Genomic DNA, 12,920 nt, shown 5'->3' with positions numbered 1-12,920 from the left:
TGTACTCTCGGGGCTTTAGCTCTTGTAGACTTTTCCAGCTTAATGGGTCTCTAAAAGGCGCCTTCTGAGAGTTGCTTACATTGAGGTGCAGGTCACACTAAGCAGTCATTCTTGAGAAGAGCAGAGTTGTCAGCAACCAGGCACTCTCAATCTGCTCTCCTTAACTGAAACCACTTTTATTAATTTGCTCTTGGAGAAGCCATTAACACAGAGGTTCATTTACATTTCTCCCTGAACTGTGGTCAATTACCATAAAACATATGTATGATACAACTGTCAGCCTGTTATTACTTCCATTGGGGCCAGGGGCGTAACTACAGAGGGTGCAGGGGATGCGGCTGCACCCGGGCCCAGGAGCCTTAGGGGGCCCATAAGGCCTCTCTTCTCCATATAGGGAGCCCAGTACTATGAATAAAGCATTATAGTTGGGGGCTCTGTTACAGGTTTCGCATTGGGGCCCAGGAGCTTCAAGTTATGCCTCTGTGCAGCATGGTTTAGGTATGGGTACGGGAACAGAAACAGATAGAGGGAGGGCCCCAGCTCACGTTTTGCATCAGGGCCCCTGAGTCTTTAGTTACGCCCCTGATCGGGGCATATTGATTACTCTTTGCAAGCCAGTGCAAAATTACAATTTTGCTGCACATGTCAAAATTGTGACATTTTGCACTTTTATGCTGGACTTCCCACTTTTTAAAAAAGTGGGTGGGGCCTAGCACTGGGGGACATGGACACAGTATTTTATAGCAGCAACCTATTCCAGTTTGTTTATGATTGAAGATATTATCTATGATTGCATATAATAGTAGATACAATCACACCACATTTTTTAGTAATCGATGAAGCAATCAAGGCCATCCCAAAGGGTTCACTTAGTTTTTCTTCCAAGTGTAAAAAGACCAGAATTCTTGGGTGAGAATTTGGAGGTCCTCTCAGAATATTGGTATAAGACCATTCCCATCCAGTTCCTGCCTCCTCTACAGCTTTAGGATCTCGGCGCCGGTAAGCTTTAGCTTCTCTCTTCTTCCTCTGCGGCTGCGGTTGTGGAGCACAACTAGAAATGTTCCAGCAAAAAAGAGCGTCCTGAATGTAATTACTGATCTTTTCTGTCTAAAACATTTCCAGCTGGGATCCATAATGGACGTCACTGACTTCTGTTAATGGTCCGTAACCTGGGGTAAAGAGATGATGTCCTTCTTCACTGCAGAAGATGAGACGTCAAGAGATAATATGGCTTCTGTATGAAGGAACTGTCCAGACGCTTTATGCTAAAGTCACATCATAAATGAACGGCGCTGCTTTTCATCGTCACACCAAACCTCTGCCAATAAAGCAGCAATCATTTTTTGCATTAATACCCCTGGTATGTTTTACCTGCAATCCCACTCCTGACCACACGGAGTGCTATTATAGATAAGCATGAGCAACACAAACCACAAAGTATTTTCTATCAGATGTATAACAATAAAGAGACACCTAGTGGGAGAAATGCTTAGTGCAACTATTTACAATTTTTCTTATTATGTATTGCCCATTGTCGGAAAGTAATTGGATGGGATTACCACATCCCTGTTAGGTCACTGCTGGGAGGAAACGTCTTCTGTTATATCTGGGCAAGATTTCCCCATCCGTCCCATGACTGGGCATTTTCCGTAAAACTTGTGTGGGAGAAGGGAAGTGACAACCACTGAACTGATTGAGAGCTGCACAAATCTATGGTATTTATTAAAGGGGCTGTCCAGTTTAGAAAGCTCATCTTCGTATAGCCTATTAGGGAATTCTGAGTTAATAGATGGGGTCCTGTGCTCAGCATCCTCACCTCTTGTCCAATGTGGAGAGCGGTTACATAAAATGTCTCTCGTTGTGGAGGACTTGTCCTGTCTTTACTCAGGCTGCATTTCCATAAGGCAAGTTGAGTTTCTTGCCTCAGGCGGCACCATCTGGTGGGAGGGGGGCAGCAACACGGTGGCCAAATGACAGGCTCAGATGAAACTTTGGAATATATGTCAAGCTGCAAGTAACCCAAGAGGAACTGCTGCACTAAGCATGATATATCCTCTGTAGGGTGATCACTTGTGGGTAGCCAGTTTTGGACTGGTAGCAGCAGGAGGCAAAGTGGGACTGGTCTGTCCAAGCAAACAAAACATGAATGATGGCTGCATCATGCAGCCTGTATCGCCAGATGGAACTAGCTTAACCAAGAGTGACATATGCATTACATAGACAGTGATGTCAATGGACAATGTGTAATACTTCATTTCACCTGCAGAGGTGCTGTAGGGAACCTGATCAGGTTTCCCCATAGAGTACAGCTAATCTCTGGGAAACCCAGCTGGAGGGATACTTTGTGATCATCTTACTTCAATTGACTTTTCAAAAAAGTATTGATTTTAGCCATTTGCCTCAGAATTCAGAGCCAGTTTATACAAGTAGAGAGAAAAGCGGACGCGGTTCATTGCATGTAGACTACGGTCTAGAGAAAGTAGCATCGTTTTAGCCAGCATCGTAGTTAACGGCAGAGACGTGCGTTCTCAGAGATGTATCAAATGGAGCGAATGCAGTCCTAAATTTGATGGAACGTAAGTCAATAAATTACAGTATCTGATATGTGCTAAAATGGTGCTATACGTGATAACTGCGGGCACTAGCTCCATGTCTCCAGCTCTTTCCATTACCATCTTGTCTACAGCACATGGTCTAGATTTATCACTGCATTTACTGCAACTTTGGGCATAAGGCATGTACTAAATCGGCACAATTTTCGCTACTTTTCTCTGCGCTCACAGGAAAGATACTCCGGGCCATGTTTATTAATGGGAGGAAGGAAAAATAGTGCAAATCTCTGGCTCCAATCTATAACTATCGTGTTTCCCCCAAAATAAGACAGTGTCTTATCTTATATTAATTTTTGTTCAAAGAGGTTTAACTTTTTTACATGTATAGCTGCCTGGACACTATTTAAATTGACTTTTTTAATTAACTGTTATCAGGGCTTAATTTTGGAGTAGGGCTTATATTTCAAGCATCCTCAAAAAGCCTGAAAAATCATTTTGCATCCTCAAAAATTCTGGAAAATCATGCTATGTCTTATTTTCAGGGTATGTCTTATTTTCAGGGAAACAGGGTATTGCTAACAGTGGTGTATTTTGCAGCTATGTAATTGGACAGGATGCCTGGTAAGAAGTGCAGCTAATTGATGAAAAGCCGAGCAAACATTTTATAGCTAATCAAATTTTGGTGCAATTTTAGTTGCCACTTTTTGACTCCCATAAACGGAATAATCAATGTGGATCGACGCCTCTTCCTGCTCCGTAATTCCCGGTGAGCAGATAACGGTCTATGAATACAAATCCGCCAAAGTGAAACATTATTAGTGTACGGCGAAGCAGAGAAGATGTCACAGACTCATTATAAGTGCAACGTTGTGGTATAACAAACGAGATAATAATATGCTTCTCATTAGTATCTTACAGAGGACTTAGCTGTTCCCTGAACTGTGGAGAACTTGCCCATATCCATCATAAGCCTCTAATCAGCCAACATGAAACGCTGATGAGTGGCTTCATCTAATGCTTCCTTGTTTACAGATCAAAGCAAGGAACGGTGTGGAGTGTTTACAAACACAGAAGATAAAGTTATAGATGATACTTCATTAATAAAGGGAGACACTCTGATAGTAATGGCTTACATGCTCTGTGTCCAGACTGTGGATGAAATGGTGCTCTCTCCCCTCTCTCAGCAGGAAGTTACAGCGTGATCATAATCAGCAGTTACCTCCTGCATGCAAGCAAACCCTATATCTATGAAGAAACCTCCTCTATAATAGTTGGCATTTCCTGCTGTACAAGACGTCACCTTCCTCTGTTTTATCAGTCACCCTTCTCTGCGCTGGTTAACATCTCCCTCTGTCTTTCTCATCCTCCTATCTGTACCAATCGCCTTCCCCTATATTAGATGTCACCCCCCTCTGTTCTATTCGTCATACCCCGCTCTTATAGTTTTCACCTTCTGCTGTTCTAGCCATAACCTCCATCTGTCCTAGTCATCACCCCCCCTCTATACTAGCCCTGACTTCCCTCTGTTCTAGTTATCACAATCCTCTGTTCTAGTAGTCAGCCCACATTGGAACTAGTCATCACCTTCCTCTGTACTAATCATCACCCCCCTCTGGACTAGAAATCAGCCTCTTCTGTTGTAGTTATCACTTTTGGCTGTACCAGCCATGACCCCCTTCTGTATTAATCATTGCTTACCTCTGTACTAGTCACCCCCCCCTCTGAACTAGTCATCAGCTTTCTCAGCATTAGTCGTCACCCCCTCTGTACTAGTTGTCTCCTTCCATCCTACCCAAGTTTCAACTGCGGCCGTCACTTCTGTGTTGAAAAGAGGAATTGGTATTGTCATCAACGGGTGGAGAGGGATATAAAATTATCGTTTGCAGAAAGGTAACTGCAGTCTGCAAAACTGACTGTTTCCATCTTGGAGAACTTATGATTGTCCCCTGGAAACCAATAATGATGGTGGGGTGAAGATGACCAGTGATGCCAGTGACAGGCGGTGGTGCAGTGTTCATCATCACCGGGGAAGGTGGTGGTCTCCAACCCATGTCTCCCCAGCTGTTAGAGAACTACAACTATCAGCATGTCCTGGCAGGCTGTTGCTAACAGGGCATACTGGGAGTCATACAGCCGTGGAGACAGAGAGCACTACTAATAAGGGGATATCTGACATGCTACGGCTGCAGTAGACTCTGCGAGTTCTGCGGCTAATATCCTCGCTGGTCACCACTAATTTATGCCACAGGCTGAGATGGAAATGATATGTGAGGATGAATTCATGTTGAATGTGCGGAGAATAAAAGATTAATTCTGAAAGAGAAACCGCTAATTATATGCAAATTACCAAATCAGTGCTATTTGCCAACAATTGCAATAAATTCCAGACGGTTATTAGCAGTAATGAGGGTTCTGTACGACTCTTCCTGAGGATCACAGTGATTTCACAAGATGTGCAGGAACTTCTAATGCAAGTCCTCCTTGGTGAAGAATGAAAAGAGGCATCATTTGCCATCACAAATTTTATAATCTGGAACCACGACCCTTTTATGCTTAGCCACACCCTTTGTACCCCTCACAGTAATACTGCCAGTTAGTAACCCCCTCATAGTAGCACTGACTCTCAGTGACCTCCTCACAGTAATAGTGCCCCTCAATGACCCTTCACAGTAATAGTGACCCTCCGGGACCTCCTCTCAGTAATAGTGCCCCTCAGTGACTGCCCACAGTAATAGTTCCCCTCAGTGACCCTTCACAGTAATAGTGCCTCTCAGTTACTCTCTCATAGTAATAGTGACCCCTCTCACGTTAATAATGCACCCCAGTAACCCCCTCTGTTGGAGTGCCCCTTGTAACTCCTTCACAGTAATAGTGCCCCTCAGTGACCCCTCACAGTAATAGTGTCCCTCAGTGACCCCTCACAGTAATAGTGTCCCTCAGTGACCCTTCACAGTAATAGTGTCCCTCAGTGACCCTTCACAGTAATAGTGTCCCTCAGTGACCCTTCACAGTAATAGTGTCCCTCAGTGAGCCTTCACAGTAATAGTGTCCCTCAGTGACCCTTCACAGTAATAGTGTCCCTCAGTGACCCCTCACTGTAATAGTGTCCCTCAGTGACCCCTCACTGTAATAGTGTCCCTCAGTGACCCTTCACAGTAATAGTGTCCCTCAGTGACCCTTCACAGTAATAGTGCCCCTCAGTGACCCCTCACAGTAATAGTGTCCCTCAGTGACCCCTCACAGTAATAGTGTCCCTCAGTGACCCTTCACAGTAATAGTGTCCCTCAGTGACCCTTCACAGTAATAGTGTCCCTCAGTGACCCTTCACAGTAATAGTGTCCCTCAGTGAGCCTTCACAGTAATAGTGTCCCTCAGTGACCCTTCACAGTAATAGTGTCCCTCAGTGACCCCTCACTGTAATAGTGTCCCTCAGTGACCCCTCACTGTAATAGTGTCCCTCAGTGACCCTTCACAGTAATAGTGTCCCTCAGTGACCCTTCACAGTAATAGTGCCCCTCAGTGACCCTTCACAGTAATAGTGCCCCTCAGTGACCCTTCACAGTAATAGTGTCCCTCAGTGACCCTTCACAGTAATAGTGTCCATCAGTGACCTCCTCACTATAATAGTGCCCCTCAGTGACCCCTCACAGTAATAGTGCCCTCAGTGACCCTTCACAGTAATAGTGCACCTCAGTGACCAATCACAGTAATAGTACTCCTTAGTTATTCTCTCATAGTAATAGTGACCCCTCTCACGTTAATAATGCACCCCAGTAACCCCCTCTCACGTTAATAATGCACCCCAGTAACCCCCCTCAGTTAGAGTGCCCCTTGTAACTCCTTCACAGTAATAGTCTCCTTCAGTGACCCTCTTGCTATAATAGTGCCCCTTAGTGATCCCTTTGCAGTGCTGCCCAGTGACCTCCTCAGTCCTTACAGTAATAGTGCCCCCAAATGCCCACTCAATAATAGAAACCCCACACAGTACTAATGCCCCTGCATACACCATCAAAAATGCCCTTGCATGTCCCCCTCAGTATTAGTTCACTTGCATGCCTCCGTTCAGTACTATTGCCCCTGCATGCCCTCTCAGTAATAGTATTCCCACACCCCCTCACTTAGTAGTAATGTCCTTTCACGGTGGACATCTCCTGGGGTGCTGGGACCACTCCCAAAATTCAATACTGTCCCGCTGGATCAGGGTCAGTTGGGAAAACAAAAAAAAAGGGGGTTGGTACGGTGTTAGCCAGTAGAGCAAAATGTGATTGTTCTCAGTAAGAGAAACCAAGTAATCTTGTAGATATGATACCTTTTAATGGCTAACAAAAATGCATGATGTTACAGCAAGCTTTCCAACCAAATCAGGATCCTTCCTCAGGCATAATGGAACAAACCTACAGATGTATTGTATTTAATAAATACACATGATCACATGGGAGGGCATGAACATGGTGAACTTAATTTGTACTAGATAAATACCAGAGAAAGGATAAGAGGGCGCAGACATGCTGTGATTAATAGCATTTAGATAAATACCAGGGAGGGATGAGCATAACAGTAAATAATTAGTCCAGTAACAAGGAATGTGAGAGAATTGTGAAATCTCTCCTTCAGACCTGCAAACAGGTCTTGTGTGGTGGTATAATATCCAGCACTGTGTGAGATGTTGGCTCCTCATTAATGTGCTGCATATAGCGGATATATTAGGCGTTTTACCGCAGACACTTTGGTAAATTCCTTGCAGAACCAGGATTTACCTTCTATCTGTAGAAACCTTATGCTGTCCATTACTCTGCATTTCACGAGCAGCTGTCATAAAATGGAAATTACCGCCATGTCGAGGGCTGAGCGTTTCTCTGAGCGGGGAATGATTTCAGCGATTTGTGGAATTACAAGTATTACATTGTATCCGGCCGAGAGAGGAGACAAGAAGTGACACCGCACTCATACAAGGCGCCGGGGGGCTTACTTATTTATCTGCTACAAATATTAAAGCACAATGTTCAGCGAGCAGCCCCCCCCCCCAACCCCCCAAGCGGTAATCCACCAGCAATACGAGGAATAAAGCTCTGGGTTTACCGTCCGCCTACTCCGTTACCCGAGGCTCCGTCAGGCTTTACGCTGCAAAGATTGTCTCAATCTCTGGTTTACTCGACGATAAAGGAAAAGTTTCGATAAATAAACTGTTCACAAAACTTTCATGGTTATACCGGCAGTATGAAGCCTCGGTCGCACGGCGTTTGAAGAATCGGAACCGCATTGGAATATTCCTATGTGGATCTGACACTTTAATCCTAGGATTATGTCCACATGGGGCGGATGGGCTGTGGATTTTCCTATTGACCCCCTGCACTGAAAATCCACAGTAGCAGCTCAGTGGAGCAGGTTTCCGAAATCTTATCTACGCGCTGTGGAAAAAATCCGCACAAAACCCGTGCGGAAATTGACATGCAGTAGGGAATTTACTACAGCAGCAGCCGCGGATCTGGGGCGGAAATGCTGCAGAAAATCTATGTAAAATCCGCACAGTTTGAACATAGACTAAGACTAACTTCACACGAACGAGCGCGGTATGAGGCCGTGAATCCCGCCCCCGTATCGCTCTCCCCGCCATGTAAAAGCCCCAGAGATGTGAGGCGTTCTATGTGAAAACAGCCCCGCATCACTTCAGGGATGAAGGGAAACTCCGCAGAGGATCACAGAGTTTTTCCCATTGCTTTCAATAGGGCTAGCTGAAATAATTGAGCACAATGGGGCTGCGTTGCGAGATCACGCGCCTGATACACCGTGTTGCGATTTTGCTTCGTGATGCGGGAAAATATTGCTCATGTGTTTGACCCCATTCAAAAGAATAGGGTTCATATTTGTGCAAGATTTGGGCGGATTGCAACACTCAAATCTCGCGCCATTTTCTCACCGGTTTGAAGCCGACCTAAGGGTATGTTCAGACGGCGGAATCACATGCTGAGTTTTCCACTTGAATTCCACCTCTAAAACTACATCAAAATCTGCTACTTTCTGCCTCAGTTTTGGCATGGATTTATGCTTCCGAGTCAATAATTGATATATCACTTCCTGAAATGGAAAATTGCGGAAACATGATTTCCCACGTCGGAATTCCACATGAAGATTTTCCCTAGCCCTTCCCCCTTTCTAGCCCCGCCCACTCACCCACCCTCAGGGAAAGTCCTCTAGCCCCGCCCCCTACCTCCCCAAATATGGGGAGATATGTAGGAGATCCCCTGTAGCCCCGCCCCCTCTTTCTCCTCGCTATGGGGTATTCCGAGGCTGTTTCGCGATCTTCTCCCATTAAAACAATGGGCGATATCGCAGGTTTTTTCCATCGCATCTTGGCTTGAGTGTAAACATCGCAAATGAGGAGGAAACCATTGAAAATCATTAGCTTCATAATCATGCGTTTTCACTTACTCTCGCATCGTGCAAAAATAGATCGCCCTAAACGTTCTGCTATGGATTTACAAGGCAGAGCCCCACCGATCAACTGATGGCCGGTCCTGAGTCTGGGTCATCAATAGTGAAAGTCCTGGACATCGCCTTTAAGCCTTTTGTTCCAATTATGCCTATCATAATGCTGTGTATAAAGCGGTTTGTTACAGTGTATCAGGGAACTAAACACTGCAACAGTGCAGATATCTCCCAGACTCCAGGCAAACACGCCCCAACTATACTGATACAGTGTAACATGGCCATCAGCTGTGGAGGTATCATCAGAACTGGTTTTGATCCTCTGTTAACAAATGTTTCCATCCAATGGATTTGTTAGGCTGGGGTCCCAAGGGACGGAATTACTGCACAATTTCCATACGGTCTTCCCCCACTGAAATTCCGCCTGTATTTTTTAAACCTGAGACTAAGCAGCAATGTGGGCGAGATTTGCAAAAATCTCATTCACACGCTACTGACAGTCCGCTGCGGACAAGCCACGCGTAAACAGACATGTGTCGCGGAATGCAAATCCGCAACATGTCAATTGTATCACAGTTTTCACTGCGGGCTCTCTTTGTCCTGCGGGGAGAGATTTCCACAGGCAGAAAAGCCGCTTCACACCCTAGCCGCATGGCACGGGTTTTAAAGCAGCCTTCTTGTTGCGGAAATTTGGCGAGATTTCCGTACTGTGGAAACCCAGCTTTACAATGTATCAGTCAATCCTCTGTGAACTAAATACTGCAGCAGCACTAATATCTCCCCCACTCCAGGCAAGTAAGACTTATATATTTGAAGTGATACATTTGTAGCATGAGCTGTGGAAGAATTGTTAGGACTGATTTTAACCCTACGGTAATACATCACATTCATTGACAGGAGGCAGAGATCTTGAAAATGGTGATATTACAAAGTTTCTGGCCATTTCAGTTTTTTGTTATATAGATCGGGCTCTTTGACTCTCAATGAGTACAATCACAACGGGCTGAGGGATCGTACTCAAAGAGTGGTCATAAATGGCTGCACATCCAAGTGGAAGAATGTATCAAGTGGGGGACCCCAAGGCTCTGTCCAGGGCCCAGTGTTGTTCAAGATTTTTATAAATCATCTGGAGGAGGGAATTGATGGAAAACTGATCAAATTTGCTGATGGCACAAAGCTAGGAGGGATAGCTAACACTAGAGAAGAGAGAGAGTATTCAAAAAGATCTAGAAAAGCTTGAACAGTCGTCAGCGACTAACAGAATGGTGTTTAACAAGGAGAAATGCAAAGTCCTACATCTGGGCAAGAAAAATGAAAAAAATCACATACAGAATGGGAGGAACTGGGCTAAGCAGCAGCACATGTGAAAAAGACTTGGGTATACTAATAGATCATAGACTGAACATGAGTCAACAGTGTGATGCAGCAGCCAAAAAGGCAAACACAATTCTGGGGTGTATTAAAAGCATAGAGTCTAGATCACGTGAGGTCATTATCTCCTCTACTCTTCCTTAGTCAGACCTCATCTGGAATACTGTGTGCAGTTCTGGGCACCCCACTTTAAAAAAGACATAGACAAACTGGAGCAAGTTCAGAGAAGAGTTACCAAGATGGTGAGCGGTCTGCAAATCATGTCCTATGAGGAACGGTTAAAGGATCTGGGAATGTTTAGCTTGCAAAAAAGAAGGTTGAGAGGAGACTTAATAGCGGTCTACAAATATATGAAGGGCTGTCACAGTGCAGAGGGATCAGCCCTATTGTCATCTGTACAAGGACGGACTAGAAGCAATGCGATGAAACTGAAAGGGAGAAGACTAGAGATGAGCGAGCATACTCCATAAGGCAAACTACTCGAGCGAGTAGTGCCTTATTCGAGTACCTGCCCACTCGTCTCTAAAGATTCGGATGCCGGCGGGGGGCAGGGAGCGGCGAGGAACGGAGGAGAGATCTCTCGCTCCCTCTCCCCCCCCTCCTCCGCTCCCCCCTGCTCACCGCCAAAACTCACCTGTCACCCGCGCCGGCAGCCGCATCTTTAGAGACGAGCGGGCAGGCACTCGAATAAGGCACTACTCGCTTGAGTAGTTTGCCCTATCGAGTATGCTCGCTCATCTCTAGAGGAGACACAAATTAGATATTAGACCGTGAGGGGGATCAATGAGTGGAACAGGTTACCACAAGAGGTGGGGAGTTCTCCTTCAATGGAAGTGTTCAAACAAAGGCTGGACAAATATCTGTCTGGGATGATGTAGTGAATCCTGCACGGAGCAGGGGGTTGGACCCGATGACCCTGGAGGTCCCTTCCAACTCTGCCATTCTATTGTTCTCTGTGTCCTCAGTCCACCTGGACATTGGCGCTGCGCTACTCACAATGCATTCATGTGCACCACATGGGTTTTAAAGGGCAGCACATCCGCAATATGCTGGAGTACAAGGAGCAAAGGACACATGGGCCGTACTCACCCCATCCAATGCACAGGTAGAAGCTGAAAAGCCTCTGCTCGGAGAACACGGACAGCACCAGCAGGGTGTGCAGGTAGATGCCCTCCACCAGCAGCCAGTAGTAGTTCGCTGCCACACAGTACTGCATCATCACAAAGACCAGGCGGCAACTGAGCGACTCCTGCGGAGAAGAAGACCTCACATTACAGGGAGCAAGGGGTTAAATAAAATCAGTTTTTAGGTGTTAATCATCAAGTCCCCGTACAGGTGAGGTGACAGCCTAGAGCAAAGGAGGCTAGAAATGTGATATCCACATCACCTGGCACTAAATGTTGTCACTTTTCTTCGCCAACTAGGTGAGGGTCAAGTAAACTAACCCGAATTCAGCCTGCCACTTCATTTTATGTGGCCCGCTGGCCATGCAGAAACCTAATAGGCATTCCACTCAACCAACCTGCAGCAGAGTTCCGTTGATGGCAGTGCAGAGTCTCTGACCGCTGACCTCTTCTGTGTGCGCAGTTATGTAGGCAGCCCAGATGCCGAGGGGAAAGGTCAGCGGTCACAGAATATGCACCGCCATTAACAGACCGCTGCTGCAGGCTGGGTCAGTGCAATGCCTGTTAGGTTGCTGCCTGGCTGGAGGGCCAATAGGTGGGTCGCTATTACTACTGGGCCAATATAGGGACACTATTACTACCAGGGTCACCTATGTAAGGGACACTTACTACTGGGGCCATTATTGAGGTCAATATTACTACTGTGGCCACTATGGGAGACCCTATCACTACTGGGGCCATTATAGGGGACACTATTACAACTGTGGCCACTATTGAGGTCACTGTGGCCACTATGGGAAACCCTATTACTACTGGGGCCACTATTATTACTGGGGTCACTATGGGGGACACTATTATAACTGCGGCTACTATGGAGGGCACTGTTACTACTATGGCCACTATAGGGATTCACTATTACTACTGGAGCCACCTATATAAGGGCCACTTACTCTTAGGGCCACTATGGGAGACCCTATAACTACTGGGTCCAATATAGGGAACACTACTGCAACTGCAGCCACTATGGAGGGCACTGTTACTACTGGAGCCACTATGGGGTCACTATTACTACCTGCACCACCTATATAAGGGACAGTTTCTACTGGGGCCACTATGGGGGTCACTATTACTACTGTATCTACTATAGGGGACACTATTACAACCTCAACCACTATGAAGGGCATTGTTACTACTGTGGCAACTATGGGAGGTAACTATTACGACCAGGGCCACCTATATAGGGGACACTTACTACTATGGAGGGCACTGTTACTACTGTAAACACTATGGGGTCATTATTACTACTGGGGCCACCTACATAAGGGACAGTTACTATTGGGGCCACTATGGGAGACCCTATTACTACTGTATCCACTATTGGGGATACTATTACAACTGCGGCCACTATGGAGGGCACTGTTACTACTGTAGCCACTGCGGGGTTACT

The 12,920-nt window shown here is 45.9% G+C and overlaps 1 protein-coding gene across 1 annotated transcript in view; it reads right to left on the bottom strand.

The window, feature by feature from the left end:
• The window catches only part of GLP1R (glucagon like peptide 1 receptor), a 347,609-nt gene that overhangs the window by 60,097 nt on the left and 274,592 nt on the right, over positions 1-12,920 (bottom strand). Inside the window, exon 7 of the mRNA XM_066595302.1 lies at positions 11,439-11,598. Within this exon, the coding sequence (XP_066451399.1) occupies positions 11,439-11,598 (160 nt within the window). The remainder of the gene's footprint in view (positions 1-11,438; positions 11,599-12,920) is intronic.

This window comes from Eleutherodactylus coqui, chromosome 3 (assembly GCF_035609145.1).
Source record: "Eleutherodactylus coqui strain aEleCoq1 chromosome 3, aEleCoq1.hap1, whole genome shotgun sequence".
NCBI lineage: Eukaryota > Metazoa > Chordata > Amphibia > Anura > Eleutherodactylidae > Eleutherodactylus > Eleutherodactylus coqui.
Note: the sequence above shows the minus strand (reverse complement) of the source record. Positions and strands in the feature narration are given on the sequence as shown.